General features: G+C 48.0%; 1 protein-coding gene across 1 annotated transcript in view; it reads right to left on the reverse strand.

Annotated features, from left to right (window-relative positions):
- The window catches only part of LOC311099902 (PAX3- and PAX7-binding protein 1-like), a gene marked incomplete at its 5' end in the record, with an annotated part of 31056 nt that extends 11370 nt beyond the window's left edge, over positions 1-19686 (reverse strand). Inside the window, 4 exons of the mRNA XM_084140621.1 lie at positions 17845-17984; positions 18171-18424; positions 18897-19025; positions 19576-19686. Of these exons, the coding sequence (XP_083996747.1) occupies positions 17845-17984; positions 18171-18424; positions 18897-19025; positions 19576-19686 (634 nt within the window). The remainder of the gene's footprint in view (positions 1-17844; positions 17985-18170; positions 18425-18896; positions 19026-19575) is intronic.
- Positions 19687-19981: the final 295 nt, after the last annotated feature.

The raw sequence follows: 19981 nt of genomic DNA on the forward strand, positions 1-19981 counted from the left end.
CATCCCTCTCTCCCCCTCATCCCTCTCTCCCTCCCCCTCTCCCTCTATCGCTCCCTCTTCCTCTCTCATCTCCCTCTATCTCTCCCTCTCTTCAATCTCTCCTGTTCACCTCTGCCTCCCCCTCTCCCTCCCCCTCTCTCCCTCTTCCTAACCCCTCTTTGTCTCTATCCCCACTACCTCTCTCTCTCTCTGTGTCTCCGTCCCTCTCTCCATATCCCCCTTCCTCCTCTCCTCTCCCTACGATCCACTCCCTCTCTCCATCGCTTTCTCCCATCGCCATTAGGGACGTATGTGGAGTTACATAGAATAATCTCAAAAAGAGAAACTCGACACAGGAGACAGCCAGAGCAGACAGTACACTAAACCTCAGCTATCTCCTCTTTTATTGCATCTGTCATTTCATCCTTTTTTCAATTACCTCTCCTCTATTTCTTATCTTCCTCCCTCCCTTCTGCATATTACTTAATCTGCATGCCCCCTCCGCATACACGCTCTCTCTCTCTCTCTCTCTCTCTCTCTCTCTCTCTCTCTCTCTCTCTCTCTCTCTCTCTGTCTCTCTCTCTCTCTCTCTCTCTCTCTCTCTCTCTCCTCTCTCTCTCTCTCTCTCTCTCCTTCTCTCTCTCTCTCTCTGTCTGTCTCTGTCTGTCTCTCTCTCTCAGACACACACATGCTCCCTCTTTGTCGCCTCTCCCCACGTGTCTGTCGTGTAAATTAAAGACTAAACCCTGTCACTGCTGGGACGGAGGTGGAGGAGGCTCACCGATTGTAATACAGTACACACACCAACATGCATATCTCTGTCTTTCTCCCCCCATCTCCCTCTCTCCTCTCCCTTCCTCTCCTCTCCTCCTCTCTCCTCTCCCTCTCTCCTCTCTCTCTCCTCTCCCTCTCATCACTCCTCTCCCTCACCTCCACTCTCCTCTCCTCTCCCTCTCTCCACCTCCTCTCCCACTCTCCTCTCCCCTCACCCCTCCCTCACTTCTCTCCCTCTCACCTCCACTCTCCTCTCCTCTCCTCTCCCTCTCTACCCTCCCTCACCCTCTCTCCTCTCCTCTCTCCTCCCCTCTCTCCTCTCCATCACTCTCTCCCCTCTCACCTCCACTTTCATCTCCCTCTCTCCCTCTCTCTCTCTCCTCTCCCTTTCTCCCTCCTCTCCCTGTTTTCTCTCCGTCTCTCCTCTCCCTCTCACCTCTACTCTCCTCTCCCTCTCTCCTGTCTCCTCTCCCTATCTCCTCTCCCCTCTCCTCTCCCTCTCTCCTCTCCTCTCCCTTCCCATCTCCTCTCCTCTCCCCCTCGCCTCTCATTCTCCCCTCTACTCTCCTCTCCCTCATCTCCTCCTCCCTCTCTCTTCTCCTCTCCTTCTCTCCTCTCTACTCCACTCTCCCTATCTCCTCTCCTCTACTCTCCTTTCCCCTCGCCTCTCCTCCCCTCACCCCTCTCTACTCTCCCTCTCTCCTCATCTCCCTCTCCTCTCCCTCTTTCCCACTCCCTCTCTCCTCTTCCTCACCCTCTCACCTCTACCCTCCTCTCCCTCTCTCCTCTCCCTCTCTCATCTCCCTCTCTCATCTCTCCTCCCCTCTCCCTCTCTCCTCTCCCTCTCTCCTCTCCTCTCCCCTCTCCCTCTCTCTCTATCCTCTCACTCTATCCTCCTCTACTTTCCTCTCCTCTCCTCTCCCTCTCCCTCTCCTTTCCTCTCCCACTTGCCTCTCTCCTCTCCCTCTCCTCTCCCTCCCTCTTCCTCTCCCTCTCCCTCTCTCCTTTCCTCTCCCTCTTTCCTCTCCTCTCCTCTCCCTCTCTTCTCTCTCTCTCTCCCTCCCTCTCTCCTCTCCCTCTCCTCTCCTCTCCCCTCAGTCTCTCTCTCCCTCTCTCCTCTCTCTCTCCCTCCCTCTCTCCTCTCCTCTTTCCTCTCACTCTATCCTCTCACTCTTCCTCTACTTTCCTCTCCTCTCCCCTCCCCCTCTCCTTTCATCTCCCTCTCTCCTCTCCCTCTCTCTCTCTCTCTCATCTCCTCTCCTCTCCCTCTCCTTTCCTCTCCTCTCATCACTTCTCTCCCTCTCACCTCCACTCCCTCTCCTCCCTCTCTCCCCCTCCTCCCACTCTCCTCTCCCCTCCACCCCTCCCTCACTTCTCTCCCTCTCACCTCCACTCTCCTCTCCTCCTCTCCTCTCCCTCTCTACCCTCCTCACCCTCTCTCCTCTCCCTCTCTCCTCTCCCTCTCTCCTCTCCATCACTTCTCTCCTCTCACCTCCACTTTCATCTCCGCTCTCCCTCTCTCCTCTCCTCTCCCTTTCTCCTCTCCACTCCCTTTTTCCTCTCCGTCTCTCCTCTCCTCTCACCTCTACTCTCCTCTCCCTCTCTTCCTGTCTCCTCTCCCTATCTCCTCTCCCCTCTCCTCTCCCTCTCTCCTCTCCTCTCCCTTTCCTCACTCTCTCCTCTCCCCCTACGCCTCTCATTCTCCCCTCTACTCTCCTCTCCCTCATCTCCTCCTCTCCCTCTCTCTTCTCCTCTCCTTCTCTCCTCTCTACTCCACTCTCCCTATCTCCTCTCCTCTACTCTCCCTTTCCCCTCGCCTCTCCTCTCCCCTCTCCCTCTCTACTCTCCCTCTCTCCTCTCTCCCCTCTCCTCTCCTCTTTCCACTCCCTCTCTCCTCTTCCTCTCCCTCTCACCTCTACCCTCCTCTCCCTCTCTCCTCTCCCTCTCTCATCTCCTCTCTCATCTCTCCTCCCCTCTCCCTCTCTCCTCTCCCTCTCTCCTCTCCTCTCCCCTCTCCCTCTCTCTCTATCCTCTCACTCTATCCTCTACTTTCCTCTCCTCTCCTCTCCCCTCTCCTCTCCTTTCCTCTCCCACTTGCCTCTCTCCTCTCCCTCTCCTCTCCTCTCCCTCTTTCCTCTCCCTCTCCCTCTCTCCTTTCCTCTCCCTCTTTCCTCTCCTCTCCTCTCCCTCTCTTCTCTCTCTCTCTCCTCTCCTCTCTCCTCTCCCTCTCCTCTCCTCTCCCCTCAGTCTCTCCTCTCCCTCTCTCCTCTCTCTCTCCTCCCTCTCTCCTCTCCCTCTTTCCTCTCACTCTATCCTCTCACTCTATCCTCTACTTTCCTCTCCTCTCCCCTCCCCCCTCTCCTTTCATCTCCCTCTCTCCTCTCCTCTCTTCTCTCTCTCTCATCTCCTCTCCTCTCCTCTCCTTTCCTCTCCCACTTTCCTCTCCTCTCCCCTCTCCCTCTCCCTCTCCTCTCCTCTCCTCTCCTCTCTCCTCTCCCTCTCCTTTCCCTCTCCCACTTTCCTCTCCTTCTCTCCTCTCCTCTCCCTCTCTCCTCTCCCTCTCTCCTCTCCTCTCCCTCTCTCCTCTCCTCTCCTCTCCCTCTCTCCTCTCCTCTCCTGTCCTTTCCTCTTCTCTCCTCTCCTCTCCTTCTCTCCTCTCCTCTCCCTCTATCCTCTCCTGTCCTTTCCTCTTCTCTCCTCTCCATCTCTAGCTCTTCTCTTAATCTCTAACTATACCCTAGCAATTTCATCACATGCACACACACACACACCTCTCACTCTTTAAGAAACCATTAAATCCTTACTGTGTCACATGATTGCACCACCTCTAGCATAGTGGTTACCATGGACACACACACACCTCTCACTCTTTAAGAAACCATTAAATCCTTACTGTGTCACATGATTGCACCACCTCTAGCATAGTGGATATCATGGACACACACACACTGCTGTGAAGAGGGAGGAGCCTAAGAGGTTCTACTTCAGAGCCCCAGGAGATGTGGAGGATGACAGAGACAAAGAAACAATGAACACACACACACTGTTTTTACACCTCCCTCAATCACTTTGTTCCCAATCTTCTGCATCTTCCTTTATTTGCAGTACTCTCTCTCTCTTTCAGTACTCTCTCTCTCTCTTGCAGTACTCTCTCTCTCTTTCAGTACTCTCTCTCGCAGTACTCTCTCTCTCTTGCAGTACTCTCTATCTCTCTCTTACAGTACTCTCTATCTCTTGCAGTACTCTCTCTCTTGCAGTACTTTATCACTCTTGCAGTAATATCTCTCTCTTGCAGTACTCTCTCTCTTTCTTGCAGTACTCTCTCTCTCTCTCTTGCAGTACTCTCTCTCACTTGCAGTATTCTCTCTCTCTCTCTCTTGTAGCACTCTCTCTCTCTCTCTTGCAGTACTCTCTCTGTATCTTGCAGTACTCTCTCTCCCTTGCATTACTCTCTCTCTCTCTTGCAGTACTCTCTCTCTCTCTTGCAGTACTCTCTCTCCCTTGCAGTACTCTCTCTCACTTGCATTACTCTCTCTCTCTTGCAGTACTCTCTCTCTTGCAGTACTCTCTCTCTCTTGCAGTACTCTCGCTCTCTCTTGCAGTACTCTCTCTCACTTGCAGTATTCTCTCTCTCTCTTGCAGTACTCTCTCTCTCTCTCTTGCAGTATTCCCTCTTTATCTTGCAGTACTCTCTCTCTCTCTTGCAGTACTCTCTCTCTCTTGCAGTACTCTCTCTCTCTTGCAGTACTCTCTCTCTCTCTTGCAGTACTCTCTCTCTCTCTCTCTCTTGCAGAACTCTCTCTCTCTCGGAGTACTCTCTCTCTCTTGCAGTAATCTCTCTCTTGCAGTACTCTCTCTTTCTTGCAGTACTCTTCTCTCCCTTGCAGTACTCTCTCTCACTTGCATTACTCTCTCTCTCTCTTGCAGTACTCTCGCTCTCTCTTGCAGTACTCTCTCTCACTTGCAGTATTCTCTCTCTCTCTCTTGCAGTACTCTCTCTCTCTCTTGCAGTACTCTCTCTGTATATTTTAGTACTCTCTCTGTATCTTGCAGTACTCTCTCTTGCAGTACTCTCTCTCTCTTGCAGTACTCTCTCTCTCTTGCAGTACTCTCTCTCTCTTGCAGTACTCTCTCTCCCTTGCAGTACTCTCCCTCCCTTGCAGTACTCTCTCTCTCTTGCAGTACTCTCTCTCTCGAAGTACTCTCTCTCTCTTGCAGTACTCTCTCTCTCTCGCAGTACTCTCTATCTCTCTTGCAGTACTCTCTCTCTTGTAGTACTCTCTCGCTCTTGTAGTACTCTCTCTCTCTTGCAGTACTCCCTCTCTCTTGCAGTACTCTCTCTCTTGCAGTACTCTCTCTCTCTTGCAGTACTCTCTCTCTTGTAGTACTCTCTCTCTCCCTTGCAGTACTCTCTCTCTCCCTCTCTCTCTCTTGCATTACTCTCTCTCTCTCTCTTGCAGTACTCTCTCTCACTTGCAGTAATAGCTCTCTCTCTCTCTCGCAGTACTCTCTCTGTATCTTGCAGTACTCTGTCTCTCTTGCAGTACTCTCTCTCCCTTGCAGTACTCTCTCTCCCTTGCATTACTCTCTCTCTCTCTTGCAGTACTCTCTCTCTCTTGCAGTACTCTCTCTCTTGCAGTACTCTCTCCCTCGCAGTACTCTCTCTCGCTCTTGCAGCACCCTCTCTCACTTGCAGTATTAGCTCTCTCTCTCTCTCTTTCTTGCAGTACTCTCTTTGTATCTTGCAGTACTCTCTCTCTCTCTTGCAGTACTCTCTCTCCCTTGCAGTACTCTCTCTCCCTTGCATTACTCTCTCTCTCTCTTGCAGTACTCTCTCTCTCCCTTGCAGTACTCTCACTCTCCTGAAGTACTCTCTCTTTCTTGCAGTACTCTCTCTCCCTTGCAGTACTCTCTCTCACTTGCATTACTCTCTCTCTCTTGCAGTACTCTCTCTCTTGTAGTACTCTCTCTCTCTTGCAGTACTCTCGCTCTCTCTTGCAGTACTCTCTCTCACTTGCAGTATTCTCTCTCTCTCTCTCTTGCAGTACTCTCTCTCTCTCTCTTGCAGTACTCTCTCTTTATCTTGCAGTACTCTCTCTCTCTTAAGTACTCTCTATTGCAGTACTCTCTCTCTCTTGCAGTACTCTCTCTCTCTTGCAGTACTCTCTCTCTCTTGCAGTACTCTGTCTCTCTCACTTGCAGTACTCTCTCTCTCTCTCTCTCTTGCAGAACTCTCTCTCTCTCGCAGTACTCTCTCTCTTGCAGTAATCTCTCTCTTGCAGTACTCTCTCTTTCTTGCAGTACTCTCTCTCCCTTGCAGTACTCTCTCTCACTTGCATTACTCTCTCTCTCTCTCTTGCAGTACTCTCTCTCTCTTGCAGTACTCTCGCTCTCTCTTGCAGTACTCTCTCTCACTTGCAGTATTCTCTCTCTCTCTCTCTTGCAGTACTCTCTCTCTTGCAGTACTCTCTCTGTATATTGCAGTACTCTCTCTGTATCTTGCAGTACTCTCTCTTGCAGTACTCTCTCTCTCTTGCAGTACTCTCTCTCTCTTGCAGTACTCTCTCTCTCTTGCAGTACTCTCTCTCCCTTGCAGTACTCTCACTCCCTTGCAGTACTCTCTCTCTCTTGCAGTACTCTCTCTCTCTCGAAGTACTCTCTCTCTCTTGCAGTACTCTCTCTCTCTTGCAGTACTCTCTATCTCTCTTGCAGTACTCTCTCTCTTGTAGTACTCTCTCACTCTTGTAGTACTCTCTCTCTCTCTTGCAGTACTCTCTCTCTTTTGCAGTACTCTCTCTCTTGCAGTACTCTCTCTCTCTCTTGCAGTACTCTCTCTCTTGTAGTACTCTCTCTCCCTTGCAGTACTCTCTCTCTCCCTCTCTCTCTCTCTCTTGCAGTACTCTCTCTCACAGTACTCTCTCTCTCTTGCAGTACTCTCTCTCTCGCAGTACTCTCTCTCTCTTGCAATACTCTCTCTCGTAGTACTCTCTCTCTCCCTTGCAGTACTCTCTCTCTTTCTCTTGCAGTACTCTCTCTCTCTTGCAGTACTCTCTCGCTCTTGCAGTAATCTCTCTCTTGCAGTAATCTCTCTCTCTTGCAGTACTCTCTCTCACTTGCAGTAATAGCTCTCTCTCTCTCTCGCAGTACTCTCTCTGTATCTTGCAGTACTCTGTCTCTCTTGCAGTACTCTCTCTCCCTTGCAGTACTCTCTCTCCCTTGCATTACTCTCTCTCTCTCTTGCAGTACTCTCTCTCTCTTGCAGTACTCTCTCTCTTGCAGTACTCTCTCCCTCGCAGTACTCTCTCTCGCTCTTGCAGCACCCTCTCTCACTTGCAGTATTAGCTCTCTCTCTCTCTCTTTCTTGCAGTACTCTCTTTGTATCTTGCAGTACTCTCTCTCTCTCTTGCAGTACTCTCTCTCCCTTGCAGTACTCTCTCTCCCTTGCATTACTCTCTCTCTCTCTTGCAGTACTCTCTCTCTCCCTTGCAGTACTCTCACTCTCCTGAAGTACTCTCTCTTTCTTGCAGTACTCTCTCTCCCTTGCAGTACTCTCTCTCACTTGCATTACTCTCTCTCTCTTGCAGTACTCTCTCTCTTGTAGTACTCTCTCTCTCTTGCAGTACTCTCGCTCTCTCTTGCAGTACTCTCTCTCACTTGCAGTATTCTCTCTCTCTCTCTCTTGCAGTACTCTCTCTCTCTCTCTTGCAGTACTCTCTCTTTATCTTGCAGTACTCTCTCTCTCTTAAGTACTCTCTATTGCAGTACTCTCTCTCTCTTGCAGTACTCTCTCTCTCTTGCAGTACTCTCTCTCTCTTGCAGTACTCTGTCTCTCTCACTTGCAGTACTCTCTCTCTCTCTCTCTCTTGCAGAACTCTCTCTCTCTCGCAGTACTCTCTCTCTTGCAGTAATCTCTCTCTTGCAGTACTCTCTCTTTCTTGCAGTACTCTCTCTCCCTTGCAGTACTCTCTCTCACTTGCATTACTCTCTCTCTCTCTCTTGCAGTACTCTCTCTCTCTTGCAGTACTCTCGCTCTCTCTTGCAGTACTCTCTCTCACTTGCAGTATTCTCTCTCTCTCTCTCTTGCAGTACTCTCTCTCTTGCAGTACTCTCTCTGTATATTGCAGTACTCTCTCTGTATCTTGCAGTACTCTCTCTTGCAGTACTCTCTCTCTCTTGCAGTACTCTCTCTCTCTTGCAGTACTCTCTCTCTCTTGCAGTACTCTCTCTCCCTTGCAGTACTCTCACTCCCTTGCAGTACTCTCTCTCTCTTGCAGTACTCTCTCTCTCTCGAAGTACTCTCTCTCTCTTGCAGTACTCTCTCTCTCTTGCAGTACTCTCTATCTCTCTTGCAGTACTCTCTCTCTTGTAGTACTCTCTCACTCTTGTAGTACTCTCTCTGTCTCTTGCAGTACTCTCTCTCTTTTGCAGTACTCTCTCTCTTGCAGTACTCTCTCTCTCTCTTGCAGTACTCTCTCTCTTGTAGTACTCTCTCTCCCTTGCAGTACTCTCTCTCTCCCTCTCTCTCTCTCTCTTGCAGTACTCTCTCTCACAGTACTCTCTCTCTCTTGCAGTACTCTCTCTCTCGCAGTACTCTCTCTCTCTTGCAATACTCTCTCTCGTAGTACTCTCTCTCTCCCTTGCAGTACTCTCTCTCTTTCTCTTGCAGTACTCTCTCTCTCTTGCAGTACTCTCTCGCTCTTGCAGTAATCTCTCTCTTGCAGTAATCTCTCGCTCTTGTAGTACTCTCTCTCTTCCAGTACTCTCTCTCTCTCTTGCAGTACTCTCTCTCTCTTGTAGTACTCTCTCTCTCTCTTGCAGTACTCTCTATCTCTCTTGCATTGTAGTACTCTCTCTCTCCCTTGTAGTACTCTCTCTCTCTCTCTCTCTCTCTCTCTCTCTCTTGCAGTACTCTCTCTCTCTCTCTTGCAGTACTCTCTCTCTCTTGCAGTACTTTCTCTCTTGCAATACTCTCTCTCTTGCAGTACTCTCTCTCTCTCTTGCAGTACTCTCTCTCTCTTGCAGTACTCTCTCTCTCTTTGTCTATCAATCTGTATTTTCTCTTTCTCCCTGGTAAATACATTTGTGCTGACCTTTCTGTATGTGTGTGTGTGTGTGTGTGTGTGTGTGTGTGTGTTTGTGCTATACTGTGTGTGTATCAGGGTTTCCGTTAGGAAAATGTGGGGCCGGACATTTGACAGGCAGCATTTTCATTTACTGGACATTTAACAAATTTACCGGATCCATTTGCATTGGGTGCGTAAACCATTAGGGCGTCCACCCACGGTGCTCAGAATGACAGAAATCAGATTTAGTTTATGGTAATTCATCTTAACAGAACATGCAACTCGGATGCAGCGGCGTGCGTCATTGTTACCGAATGTCTATGAGCAACTTCAAGACGTTAGAATACATTGGCAGCATGTCCATAAGACTAGGGGAAGCTTTCCCTAAAGTAAGTTGAATTAAAGTGCCAAAATGATATAGCCTAAATAGCTTACTCCTGTCTATACAGAAATAAATAAAATCATTCAAAATAGGCTTCTACACCAGAAAGCATGATTTGGCCACAGAGGATCATTAGCTTCTTTATTTTTTATTTTTTATTTTTTACTGTGGATTGTTTTAAATCATATAGCCTACAGTCGGAAAGGCCCACAGTTTGGTCAGAGTGCACGGCAAATACCAAATAGATGATTGTTGAGTTGCAACTGTCAGTGAAAAGCAGAGACCCAGACAGGCATATTGCAATATTTAAAAATACAATGGAAAGATATGTCACGGGACTCGTCAGAAGGTAACTCATACAAATGAATGGAAGTATGGAGGTAGTTTTGTGCCCCAATAAATAAGGGTTTAAATGTGTGTCCAAAAAAACTCAAATATTTCCTGATCTTTCTTATATCTCCAATCTGTCTCTTAGTTGTCAATATTATCAACTTAATTGAGTGAAAAGTAGCCTCTCTTATTGGCGGAGAACATGTGTAGCTCAGCTGGTAGAGCACGGCGCTTCTAACGCCAAGGTAGTGGGTTCGATCCCCGGGACCACCCATACACAAAGAAAATGTACGCACGCATGACTATAAGTCGCTTTGGATAAAAGCGTCTGCTAAATGGCATATTAACATCGGCCGTATCCCTGGTCAGTGTTCACATATTCACTGTCTTTATCATTGTTGGGTCAGGGCCACTATTGTTGGTTTTTGAACAATCATTTCCTCCTCCAGGTTAGATGGACGTCACGTTGCATTTGTGTCTCCCCTTTCCATAGGCCTAATATATGGATCAGGCAACGTTGTTTTTTATTGATCTGTCACTGTCAACAGAGTACGCTACTCTGTCATTTGTCGTATTAGAAAAGACTCTGCTAATGTCTCCAGTCATATAAACTGTAGATGTGTTTATAACAGGCCAACGTTTTCCTGTGCAAATCAATTATTTTGGGGGCTATCCGATATATAGACTCTAAGCCACTACTCGCTGCGTTGAACAGTATTTTTTTACGAACAGTGATTAAGTTATATTATAGAGCCGAAATGATGACTATCCAATCTAATCATCACACTAGGAATAATAGTATATCTTACAAAAGTCTGCAAATGCGATGATGTGTGGAATTCTTTATTATAAAAAAGGTGCATTTTTATGGTGAAAAATGTGCTTCTCTAAACTTGAAATCCACGCGCCGCCGATGTTAGAATAACTGTGCTCAATTTTACTTTTCCTCAGCCAACAAGACGAGTAACGAACAGCAAAATCACTAGCCTATGTCAATATACCATATCCCCCATAGTAGAAAAGTTGACCTATTCTATTGGTCAGCTTGTCGTTCTCAGCGAGAAAGAAATAGCCTGTTCCAAACAGACTCTGGGATGGTTGTGGGACGACGGATCCCAAATTCATTCAACCAGTAAGCCTTGGCTACATCCCCCCCAAAAAATGTTTTAAACGCAATGAGGCTCATGCAATGGATCAGAACATTTAGCAAAAAAATGTTAATAAACAATTATTTTTCGCATTATTAGCGCAGTAATGCTCACAAATGAAATCAAATTAAATTGTATTGGTCACATGCGCCGAATACAACAGGTGTAGACCTTACCGTGAAATGCTTACTTAACCAACAATGCAGTTCAAGAAATAAAGTTAAGAAAATATTTACTAAATAAACTAAAGTAAAAAAAAAATCAAATCAAAAAGTAACACAATAATAATATGCCATTTAGCAGACGCTTTTATCCAAAGCGACTTACAGTCATGCGTGCATACATATTTTTTTTTGTGTATGGGTGGTCCCGGGGATCGAAACCACTACCTTGGCGTTACAAGCTCCGTGCTCTACCAGCTGAGCTACAGAGGACCACTAAGGACCACAACAATAAAATGACATAACAATAACGAGGCTATCTACAGGGGGGTACCGGTACCGAGTCAATGTGTAGGTTAGTCGAGGTAATTTGTAAAGTGCCTATGCATAGATAATAAACAGCTAGAAGCAGCAGTGTAAAAACGGGGGGGAGGGTCAATGTAAATAGTCCGGGTGGCCATTTTATTAATTGTTCAGCAGTTTTATGGCTTGAGGGTAGAAGCTGTTAAGAAGCCTTTTGGACCTAGACTTGGCGCTCCGGTACCGCTTGCAGTGCGGTAGCAGAGAGAACAGTCTATGACTAGGGTGGCTGGAGTCTTTGACCATTTTTTGGGCCTTCCTCAGACACCGCCTGGTATAGAGGTCCTGGATGTCAGGAAGCTTCGCGCCACAAGGCAATATGCTACGCGTGAATGTTTGTTCCATAATGCAATTAGCGGGAAAACACCACTGCGAGCGGTTTCATGTGACAGAGATGAAAATATCTGTTAGAAACAGGGGAGATCTAAAGATGCAACAACTAGCGTGGGTTGCTAATATGACTAGGATTGTGCCTTTGGCTACTGGGCAATGAAAGAAAGTTGATTTGAAAACCAATAGAACATGAGAGAAATAGGCTACTGGTTTCAATGGCATATGGAAGTCTTTATACAATAATTCTCTGCATGTTTGGTTGGATTTATAACATGTAGTAAAATGTTCAGGTTTCAAACAATTAAGTATTTGTTTTCAAAATGCATACTACCTCCAGCTCATTGCAAAGTGGTGTGATGCGCAGAAGCCTGCCTAGTTGTCTATGCACTTGAATGGCAAATGGGAAGTGCGCTCTCGCTCTCTCTCTCTCTCTCTCTCTCTCTCTCTCTCTCTCTCTCTCTCTCTCTCTCTCTCTCTCTCTCTGTCTCTCTCTCTCTCTCTGTCTGTCAGAGGAGTGGATCAGGGTTGAGTCAGGTCTAACCCCCGATAATATACCACTGATCATTAACACTCATCCATTCACTCTATCATTCTATCGCTCCATTCATCCTTCCATCCTCTCCTCTCCTCCCTTTTTACCATGCATTAGGCTACACCTAAATAGTTTACACACACACATGCAAACGCTCACACACACGCAAACTTACACACAAAGACACAAACGTTAGACCTTCCTCTAAACCACAGCGGTGTGTGTGTGTGTGTCTTTCTCACAAAGTTGTAGCTCAAAGCTACATTTTAACCAAAGTATAACTTTCCATTTTATTATGGAGACACATTTAGCTGATCAACTGAGAGCTTTAAGTGGGGAATCACCAGAGGAAATCTCACTCATATTCAGAACTCCTATTATGTATTTAAAAAGGCTAAATATGATAACACACACACACACACACACTACACTCACACACACACTTTCACACTCTTCACATACGCTGCTGCTACTCTGTTTATTATCTATCCTGATTGACTAGTCACTTTTACCCCTACCTACATGTACATATTACCTCAACTACCAACACTGCTGCTACTCTGTTTATTATCTATCCTGATTGACTAGTCACTTTTACCCCTACCTACATGTACATATTACCTAAATTACCTCAACTACCTCGTACCACTGCACATAGACTAGGTACTGGTACTCCCTGTATATAGCCATGTTATTACCTGGTACCCCTGGACATAGACCAGGTACCGGTACTCCCTGTATATAACCATGTTATTACCTGGTACCCCTGGACATAGACCAGGTACCGGTACTCCCTGTATATAGCCATGTTATTACCTGGTACCCCTGGACATAGACCAGGTACCGGTACTCCCTGTATATAGCCATGTTATTACCTGGTACCCCTGCACATAGACTAGGTACTGGTACTTCCTGTATATAGCCATGTTATTACCTGGTACCCCTGCACATAGACTAGGTACTGGTACTTCCTGTATATAGCCATGTTATTACCTGGTACCCCTGCACATAGACCAGGTACTGGTACTCCCTGTATATAGCCATGTTATTACCTGGTACCCCTGGACATAGACTAGGTACTGGTTCTCCCTGTATATAGCCATGTTATTACCTGGTACCCCTGCACATAGACTAGGTACTGGTACTTCCTGTATATAGCCATGTTATTACCTGGTACCCCTGGACATAGACTATTGTGTTACTATTTTCTGTTTTTATTTGCACACATGCACACACACACACACACACACACACACACACACACACACACACACACACACACACACACACACACACACACACACACACACATCAGGCCTATATAAATGTCATAATTTATCCGTGTCAATCTGATTAATTTAATTTAAACATCTTCATGCCTTAGATAAGGCAAGTAAGCTAAAACCATTCCAGAAAGAGAGCTACATGGCCTATAGCCCAGATACCTTCTAAAAGTAATAAACACAAAACGTTTCATTATTTCAAACAATGATTAATATCTTAGATTAGCCTAAGAAATGCTGCCATAATAACGTTATTAGAGATCAACACTAGCCTACATGTTGTTATGTAGACTAACGAGTATTTTTTTTCCTGCGCGGTTTCACCATGCAGTTCTCTACCCACCTGCCCCGGGAAACATGTGGATCTCACCACTAAACAATAACCATCAAGTCACAGTCTCACAATAACAAACAAAGCCATTTTCAGCTAATTAGGCGACTCAAAATAATTACTGTATAGTAAAAAAAGCTATTACCGTTATGCTTTAGTCGGCTTCAGGAGACTGCCGTGTCGCCCGTTCTTGGGCAGGTAGCCTATTCTGTCGCTGTCGTAAAATAGCCTACTCCGAGCAGAGATGGAGAGAAATGCGATGCGACGCAGAGAAGGGGAAAACAGAGGAGAGTGGGACCGAAGCTGCGGAGAGAGAGAGTGCAGGTGGAGCGAGACGGGGGTGAGAGAGAGAGAGAGAGAGAGAGAGAGAGACAGACAGAGAGAGAGACAGAGAGAGAGACAGAGAGAGAGAGAGAGAGAGAGAGAGAGAGAGAGAGAGAGAGAGAGAGAGAGAGAGAGAGAGAGAGAGAGAGAGAGAGAGAGGGACTACAGTTCTAGTTGCGCCCTCTGCTGGTGTAATAGGCACATAGCGCTGCTACTAAGTTTCTACTATTCTAACAGCCTAACATAACCCTGCTACTTTCAACGCTGGTTCCCTGGACCCAGACTGAGCATAGTTCTAGATAAAATATTAATTCACGCATTAGAAGCCCTTAGAAGAGAGATATACAATAAATGTTTGCATTATTCCCTAGCATTGTTCAAATCAAATGTTATTGGCCACATGCGCCGAATACAACAGGTGCAGACATTACAGTAAAATGCTTACTGACAGCCCTTAACCAACAGTGCATTTATTTTTAATATTAAAGTAGAATAAAACAACAAAAAAGTGTTGAGGAAAAAAGAGCAGAAGTAAAATAAAGTGACAGTAGGGAGGCTATGTATACAGGGGGGTACCGGTGCAGAGTCAATGTGCGGGGGCACCGGCTAGTTGAGGTAGTTGAAGTAATATGTACATGTGGGTAGAGTTAAAGTGACTATGCATAGATAATAAACAGAGTAGCAGCAGCGTAAAAAGATGGGGTGGGGGTGGGGGGGGCAGTGCAAATAGTCCGGGTAGCCATGATTAGCTGTTCAGGAGTCTTATGGCTTGGGGGTAGAAGCTGTTGAGAAGTCTTTTGGACCTAGACTTGGCGCTCCGGTACCGCTTGCCGTGCGGTAGCAGAGAGAACAGTCCATGACTAGGGTGGCTGGAGTCTTTGACAATTTTGAGGGCCTTCCTCTGACACCGCCTGGTATTGTTCAGCAGGCTAGTACATGGAAAGATGTTATAGTTACCCCAATGAATTTCCCATTTAAGTGTGTAAAAGCCTTTTACTCTTGCAGTGGCAGCAGTGAGCGCACATAAGGAAGGATCAAATGAATGGCAATGGAGATTTCCCTTAAATAATAATAATAATAATAATAAATAAATAAAAAACAAAACAATAGGCTATAATACATGTTTTTATGTTAGCATGTATGTTTATGTTATTAAAATGTTTTATTTGGTAAAATAAAAAGAGGTAAAAACATTATGCAAGATACGGTAGACGCTCTGCTGTGATCAGGCCGGACTATCACGTGACTTAATAATAATATGCCATTTAGCAGACGCTTTTATCCAAAGCGACTTACAGTCATGTGCGCATACATTTTTACGTATGGGTGGTCCCGGGGATCGAACCCCACTACCATGGCGTTACAAGCGCCGTGATCTACCAATTGAGCTACAGAGGACCACACCTTCAAAACCAAGCAGTGTTTTTTTGGGGGGGGGTTTTCTCATGGGTGACGTGACAGTCGGTTTGGAAGTGATGATGAGTGCCACCGGTTGTGTGGATGTGGAGAGATGGCGGAAGGTGATGCCAAGTTTGAATCAAGCAAAGCGCAAAGTTGGTGAAGATGGAAATCCTGAATGGACAACAGTAGTGTTAAAACATTTAAGAAAAAGGTGGATGTCGGATAATGAATCATTTCTTGTTGGGATGCGTTTTTGGGAGACCCGTTTGAGGTGACGAAAAATTGTGAAGTATGCACTTGGAAAAGTGGAGTCTGTCAGAGTGACCAGGAGTGGTCTTATTCTGATTAATTGCATTTCTGAACAACAGAGGAAGATTGCAGTGAGCCTCAAAAGAAATCTGGACAACAGAAGTATGGTGCTTTGAACTTCAGAGCAGACCCATCAAAGGAGTCATCTCAGGGGTGACAGCGGATGTTCAGGTTGAATACCTTACATTTACATTTCAGTCATTTAGCAGACGCTCTTATCCAGAGTGACTTACAGTTAGTGAGTGCATACATTTTTATTTGTTATACTGGAATCGAACCCACAACCCTGGCGTTGCAAATGCCATGCTCTACCAACTGAGCTACATCCCTGCTGGCCATTCCCTCCCCTACACCGGGCCAATTGTGCGCCGCCCCATGGGGACTCCCTGTCGCGGCCGGCTACGACAGAGCCTGGATTCGAACCAGGATCTCTAGTGGCACAGCTAGCACTGCGATGCGATGCAGTGCCTTAGACCACTACGCCACTTGGGAGACATGTGAATACCTGAAGATAATTGGTGCGTCTGACCCGCTGGGAGAATGGAGAAAAAGTCTGTTGTTTTTTTATAAAGTGCATGTGAATTTCTTCAGCCTGTCTGCGTGGGTGGACCATTTCAGATTGACAGTGATGTGTACGCAGAGGAACTTGAAGCTTTTCACCTTCTCCACTGCGGCCCTGTCGATGTGGATAGGGGCGTGCTCCCTCTGTTGTCTCCTGAAGTCCACGATCAGTTCCTTTGTTTTGTTGACGTTGAGAGAGAGGTTATTTTCCTGGCACCACACTCCCAAAGCCCTCACCTCCTCCCTGTAGGCTATCTCGTCATTGTTGGTAATCAGGCCTACTACTGTTGTGTCGTCTGCAAACTTGATGATTGAGTTGAAGGCGTGCGTGGCCACGCAGTCATGGGTGAACAGGGAGTACAGGAGGGGGCTGAGCACGCACCCTTGTGGGGCCCCAGTGTTGAGGATCAGCGTAGTGGAGGTGTTGTTTCCTACCTTCACCACCTGGGGGCGGCCCGTCAGGAAGTCCAGGACCTAGTTCCACAGGTCGGGGTTCAGACCCAGGGCCCCGAGCTTGATGATGAGCTTGGAGGGTACTATGGTGTTGAAGGCTGAGCTATAGTCAATGAACAGCATTCTTACATAGGTATTCCTCTTGTCCAGATGGGATAGGGCAGTGTGCAGTGTGTGTTAAAATCATCTTTATTTAATATCGATTAATTATTGCAATAATGAAGCTGGTTGAGTGTTGGACCGAGAGCTCTGACATACAAAGAATACAGAGATTTTTTTTATAGCAAAGATACAACCTCTTAGTCTACATGACAAACAGCAGATGTGTGGAATGGGTCAAAAGGTGAGGCTAGGTATGTGAAGTAGATCGTTTTCGTTTCATTTACCCTTTGCTCATTGTGGGGAGCTACTTCCTGAGATTTGATTGAAGGAACAATCCAGCCAATGGTTAGGTGGTTGTGGTTTTGGCAGAGGGAACTGTTTGGTCAGGAGTAAAAAGGTCCTGCCCCCAGAGCGCATATCACATTTTCACTTGCAAATCTCTTTCTACAAACTCACAAAACTTTTTACAAGCTTACCGAGTCTCTTGGTAATGTGACAACAGTGACAGAAACTCAAAATCTGCTGGTATTTTTTGATTCACAGCATAATATTCATACTCGTAAATGGACTTGAAATAATTCTGAAAATAAATTATACTTGGAAATGTAACGAATATGCTTGGAGTCAGGAAGCAGGTGCAGAAGGTAAGTTTTAATGATGAGAGAAGGCAGATAAACAAAAAACAGGAGAAGCGTACTGAACGTGACCAAAACCAATACTGCCTGAAGACTGAGGCTACTGAGGGATAAATAAAGGGAGAGTAATCAAGGTGATGATGAGGTCCAGGTGTGCGTGATGATGGGGAGCAGGTGTGTGAAAATGATGGTTACAGGACTGGTGGTTAGTAGACCGGCAACGTCGAGCGCTGGGGGAGGGGGATTAGGCGTGCCAGGAGTACGGGCCCGAGGGCAAGGAGCGGGCCAGTCCGGACGGCGGAGATGAAAATCCCGGATGAAATTGGGGTCCAGGATGTCAGACACCGGGACACAACAGCGCTCGTCTGGACCATACCCCTCACAGTCCACCAGGTACTGAATCCGATCCCCATGACGTCTGGAGTCCAGTAGGGACCTGACGGCATAGGCGGGGGTCCCATCAATGTCCAGGGGAGGGGTATCGCGGGGGACGGCATCAGCCAGGGAACCAGGAACCACCGGCCTGAGGAGTGAAACATGAAGAGGGTGAGATCCGGAGGTTGGTGGGAAGTTGTAGACAATAAGTTACCTCATTGACCCTCCGGAGGACCTTGAAGGGCTCCACAAACTGGGGTCTCAGCTTCCGGCGGTGCAGGCGGAGCGGGAGGTTCCTAGTGGAGAGCCAGACGCGATCACCGGGATGGAATACGGGAGCCTCACTGCGGCGGCGGTCAGCCTGCTCCTTCTGGCGGCGGATGGCGCAGGGGCTTCGGTCTGGCTCGGGGTCCACAGGGCCAGCTGATATCCCAGGACGCACAGGAAGGGAGTCAGCCCGGTGGAGGAGTGACGAAGTGAGTTCTGGGCGTACTCCGCCCAGGGAAGTAACCGGGCCCACTGGACCCGGCAGTGACTCCTAAGGAACCTCCTCAGCTCCTGGTTGATCCTCTCCACCTGCCCGTTGGACTGAGGCCGGTACCCATTTGTGAGGCTGGCCGTGGCCTCCAGCTTCTCCATGAAGCTGCGACGTGAATTGGGGGCCACGGTCGGAGCAGATGTCCTCCGGAAGGCCATTGTGCCTGAAGACCTGCTGGAACAGTGCCTCAGCGACCTGGAGAGCAGTAGGGAGACCAGAGAGAGGGATAAAACGGCAGGATTTAGAGAATCTGTCCACAACCATAACATTGGTGAAACCATCAGACGGGGAAGATCAGTAACAACATCTATGGACAGATGAGACCAAGGCCACTGAGGCACAGGAAGGGGAAGGAGTTTCCCTGCTGGAGCGTGCCGGGAAGATTTAGTTTGGGCACATACGGAGCAGGAGTTGACATAGCGGGCGACGTCCTGCGCCAAGGTGGACCACCGGTACTTAGCGGAGATGGATTGGATGGTGCAGGTTATACCGGGGTGTCCAGCGGCGAGGACCTACCCTTACCCTCGTGGGAACGTAGGTGCGCTCAGGAGGGCAGGTAGCAGACGCAGGTTCCCTCTCCAGAGCCTGGCGGATGTCCACATCTACGTCCCAAAACACGGGGCCAACGATACGGGAGGACGGAATGATGGGCTGGAGGGCACTTACAGAACTCTCAACCGACGTGGAACCACAGGGTAAGGAAAAGCAGGTCTTCAAACATCCGGGTGCCCAGGCTGTGATTTTCATCCTTGACCAGGAGATGGTGGGGTCATGACGTTGGAGCCACGGGAGGCCGAGGATGACTTTGTATACGGGTGCGTTGGTGATGAGGAAGGGAAGGCTTTCTTGATGCTGGGGTCCCAGCTCCAGGAAACTAGCTAACCTGGTGAGTGGTGCTGTGATGTGCGTGATTGTGCCGGATCCCAACAGTCGATTTATCCAAGGCTTGGACCGGAAAAGGAGAGGAGAGCGGGTACGAGGTGATGTTAAGGGAGGACGCGAGGGCCTGGCTGATGAAATTCCCCGCAGCACTGGAGTCCACTAGAGCAGTAGAGACAACACCTGAGGGACAGCCAGCGAAATAGGAAACCAGGAAGGGTTTGGCGGAAAACGATGATGATGGAATACCCACGCCTACCCTGGGAGACGGATGATCACGGGACCGCCCCTCTACCCTAGTGGACTCCGGGTTGGGACGTACCGGACACCGCTGGAGCCGATGCCCCTCCTGGCCGCAATAGGCACACAGCCCCAGCTGTCTCCGGCGACGTCGCTCTGCTGAGGAAAAGGTGTGTGTGGCCCCTACCTCCATGGTTTCAGGCTCTGCCTCAGGACGGCCAAAGGAGGAGGGTGAGGGGTGAGGGGTGAGGGAGGTACTGCCGCTCCCGAAGAAGGTTGTCCAGATGGATGGCCATCGCGATGAGAGCGTCCAAGGAAAGGTTGTCGTCCCGGCACGCCAACTCCGTCTGGACCTCCTCCCGCAGTCCTCTACGGAATAGGGTGCAGAGCGCTGGTTCATTCCATCCGTTGGAGGCTGCCACGGTCCGGAAGGTGAGGGCGTACTCAGCAGCGGTCTGAGCACCCTGCCGGATTTGGAATAGTTGCTC

The sequence above is a fragment of the Coregonus lavaretus genome (genome assembly GCF_964263955.1).
Source record: "Coregonus lavaretus genome assembly, chromosome: 24".
Lineage (NCBI taxonomy): Eukaryota > Metazoa > Chordata > Actinopteri > Salmoniformes > Salmonidae > Coregonus > Coregonus lavaretus.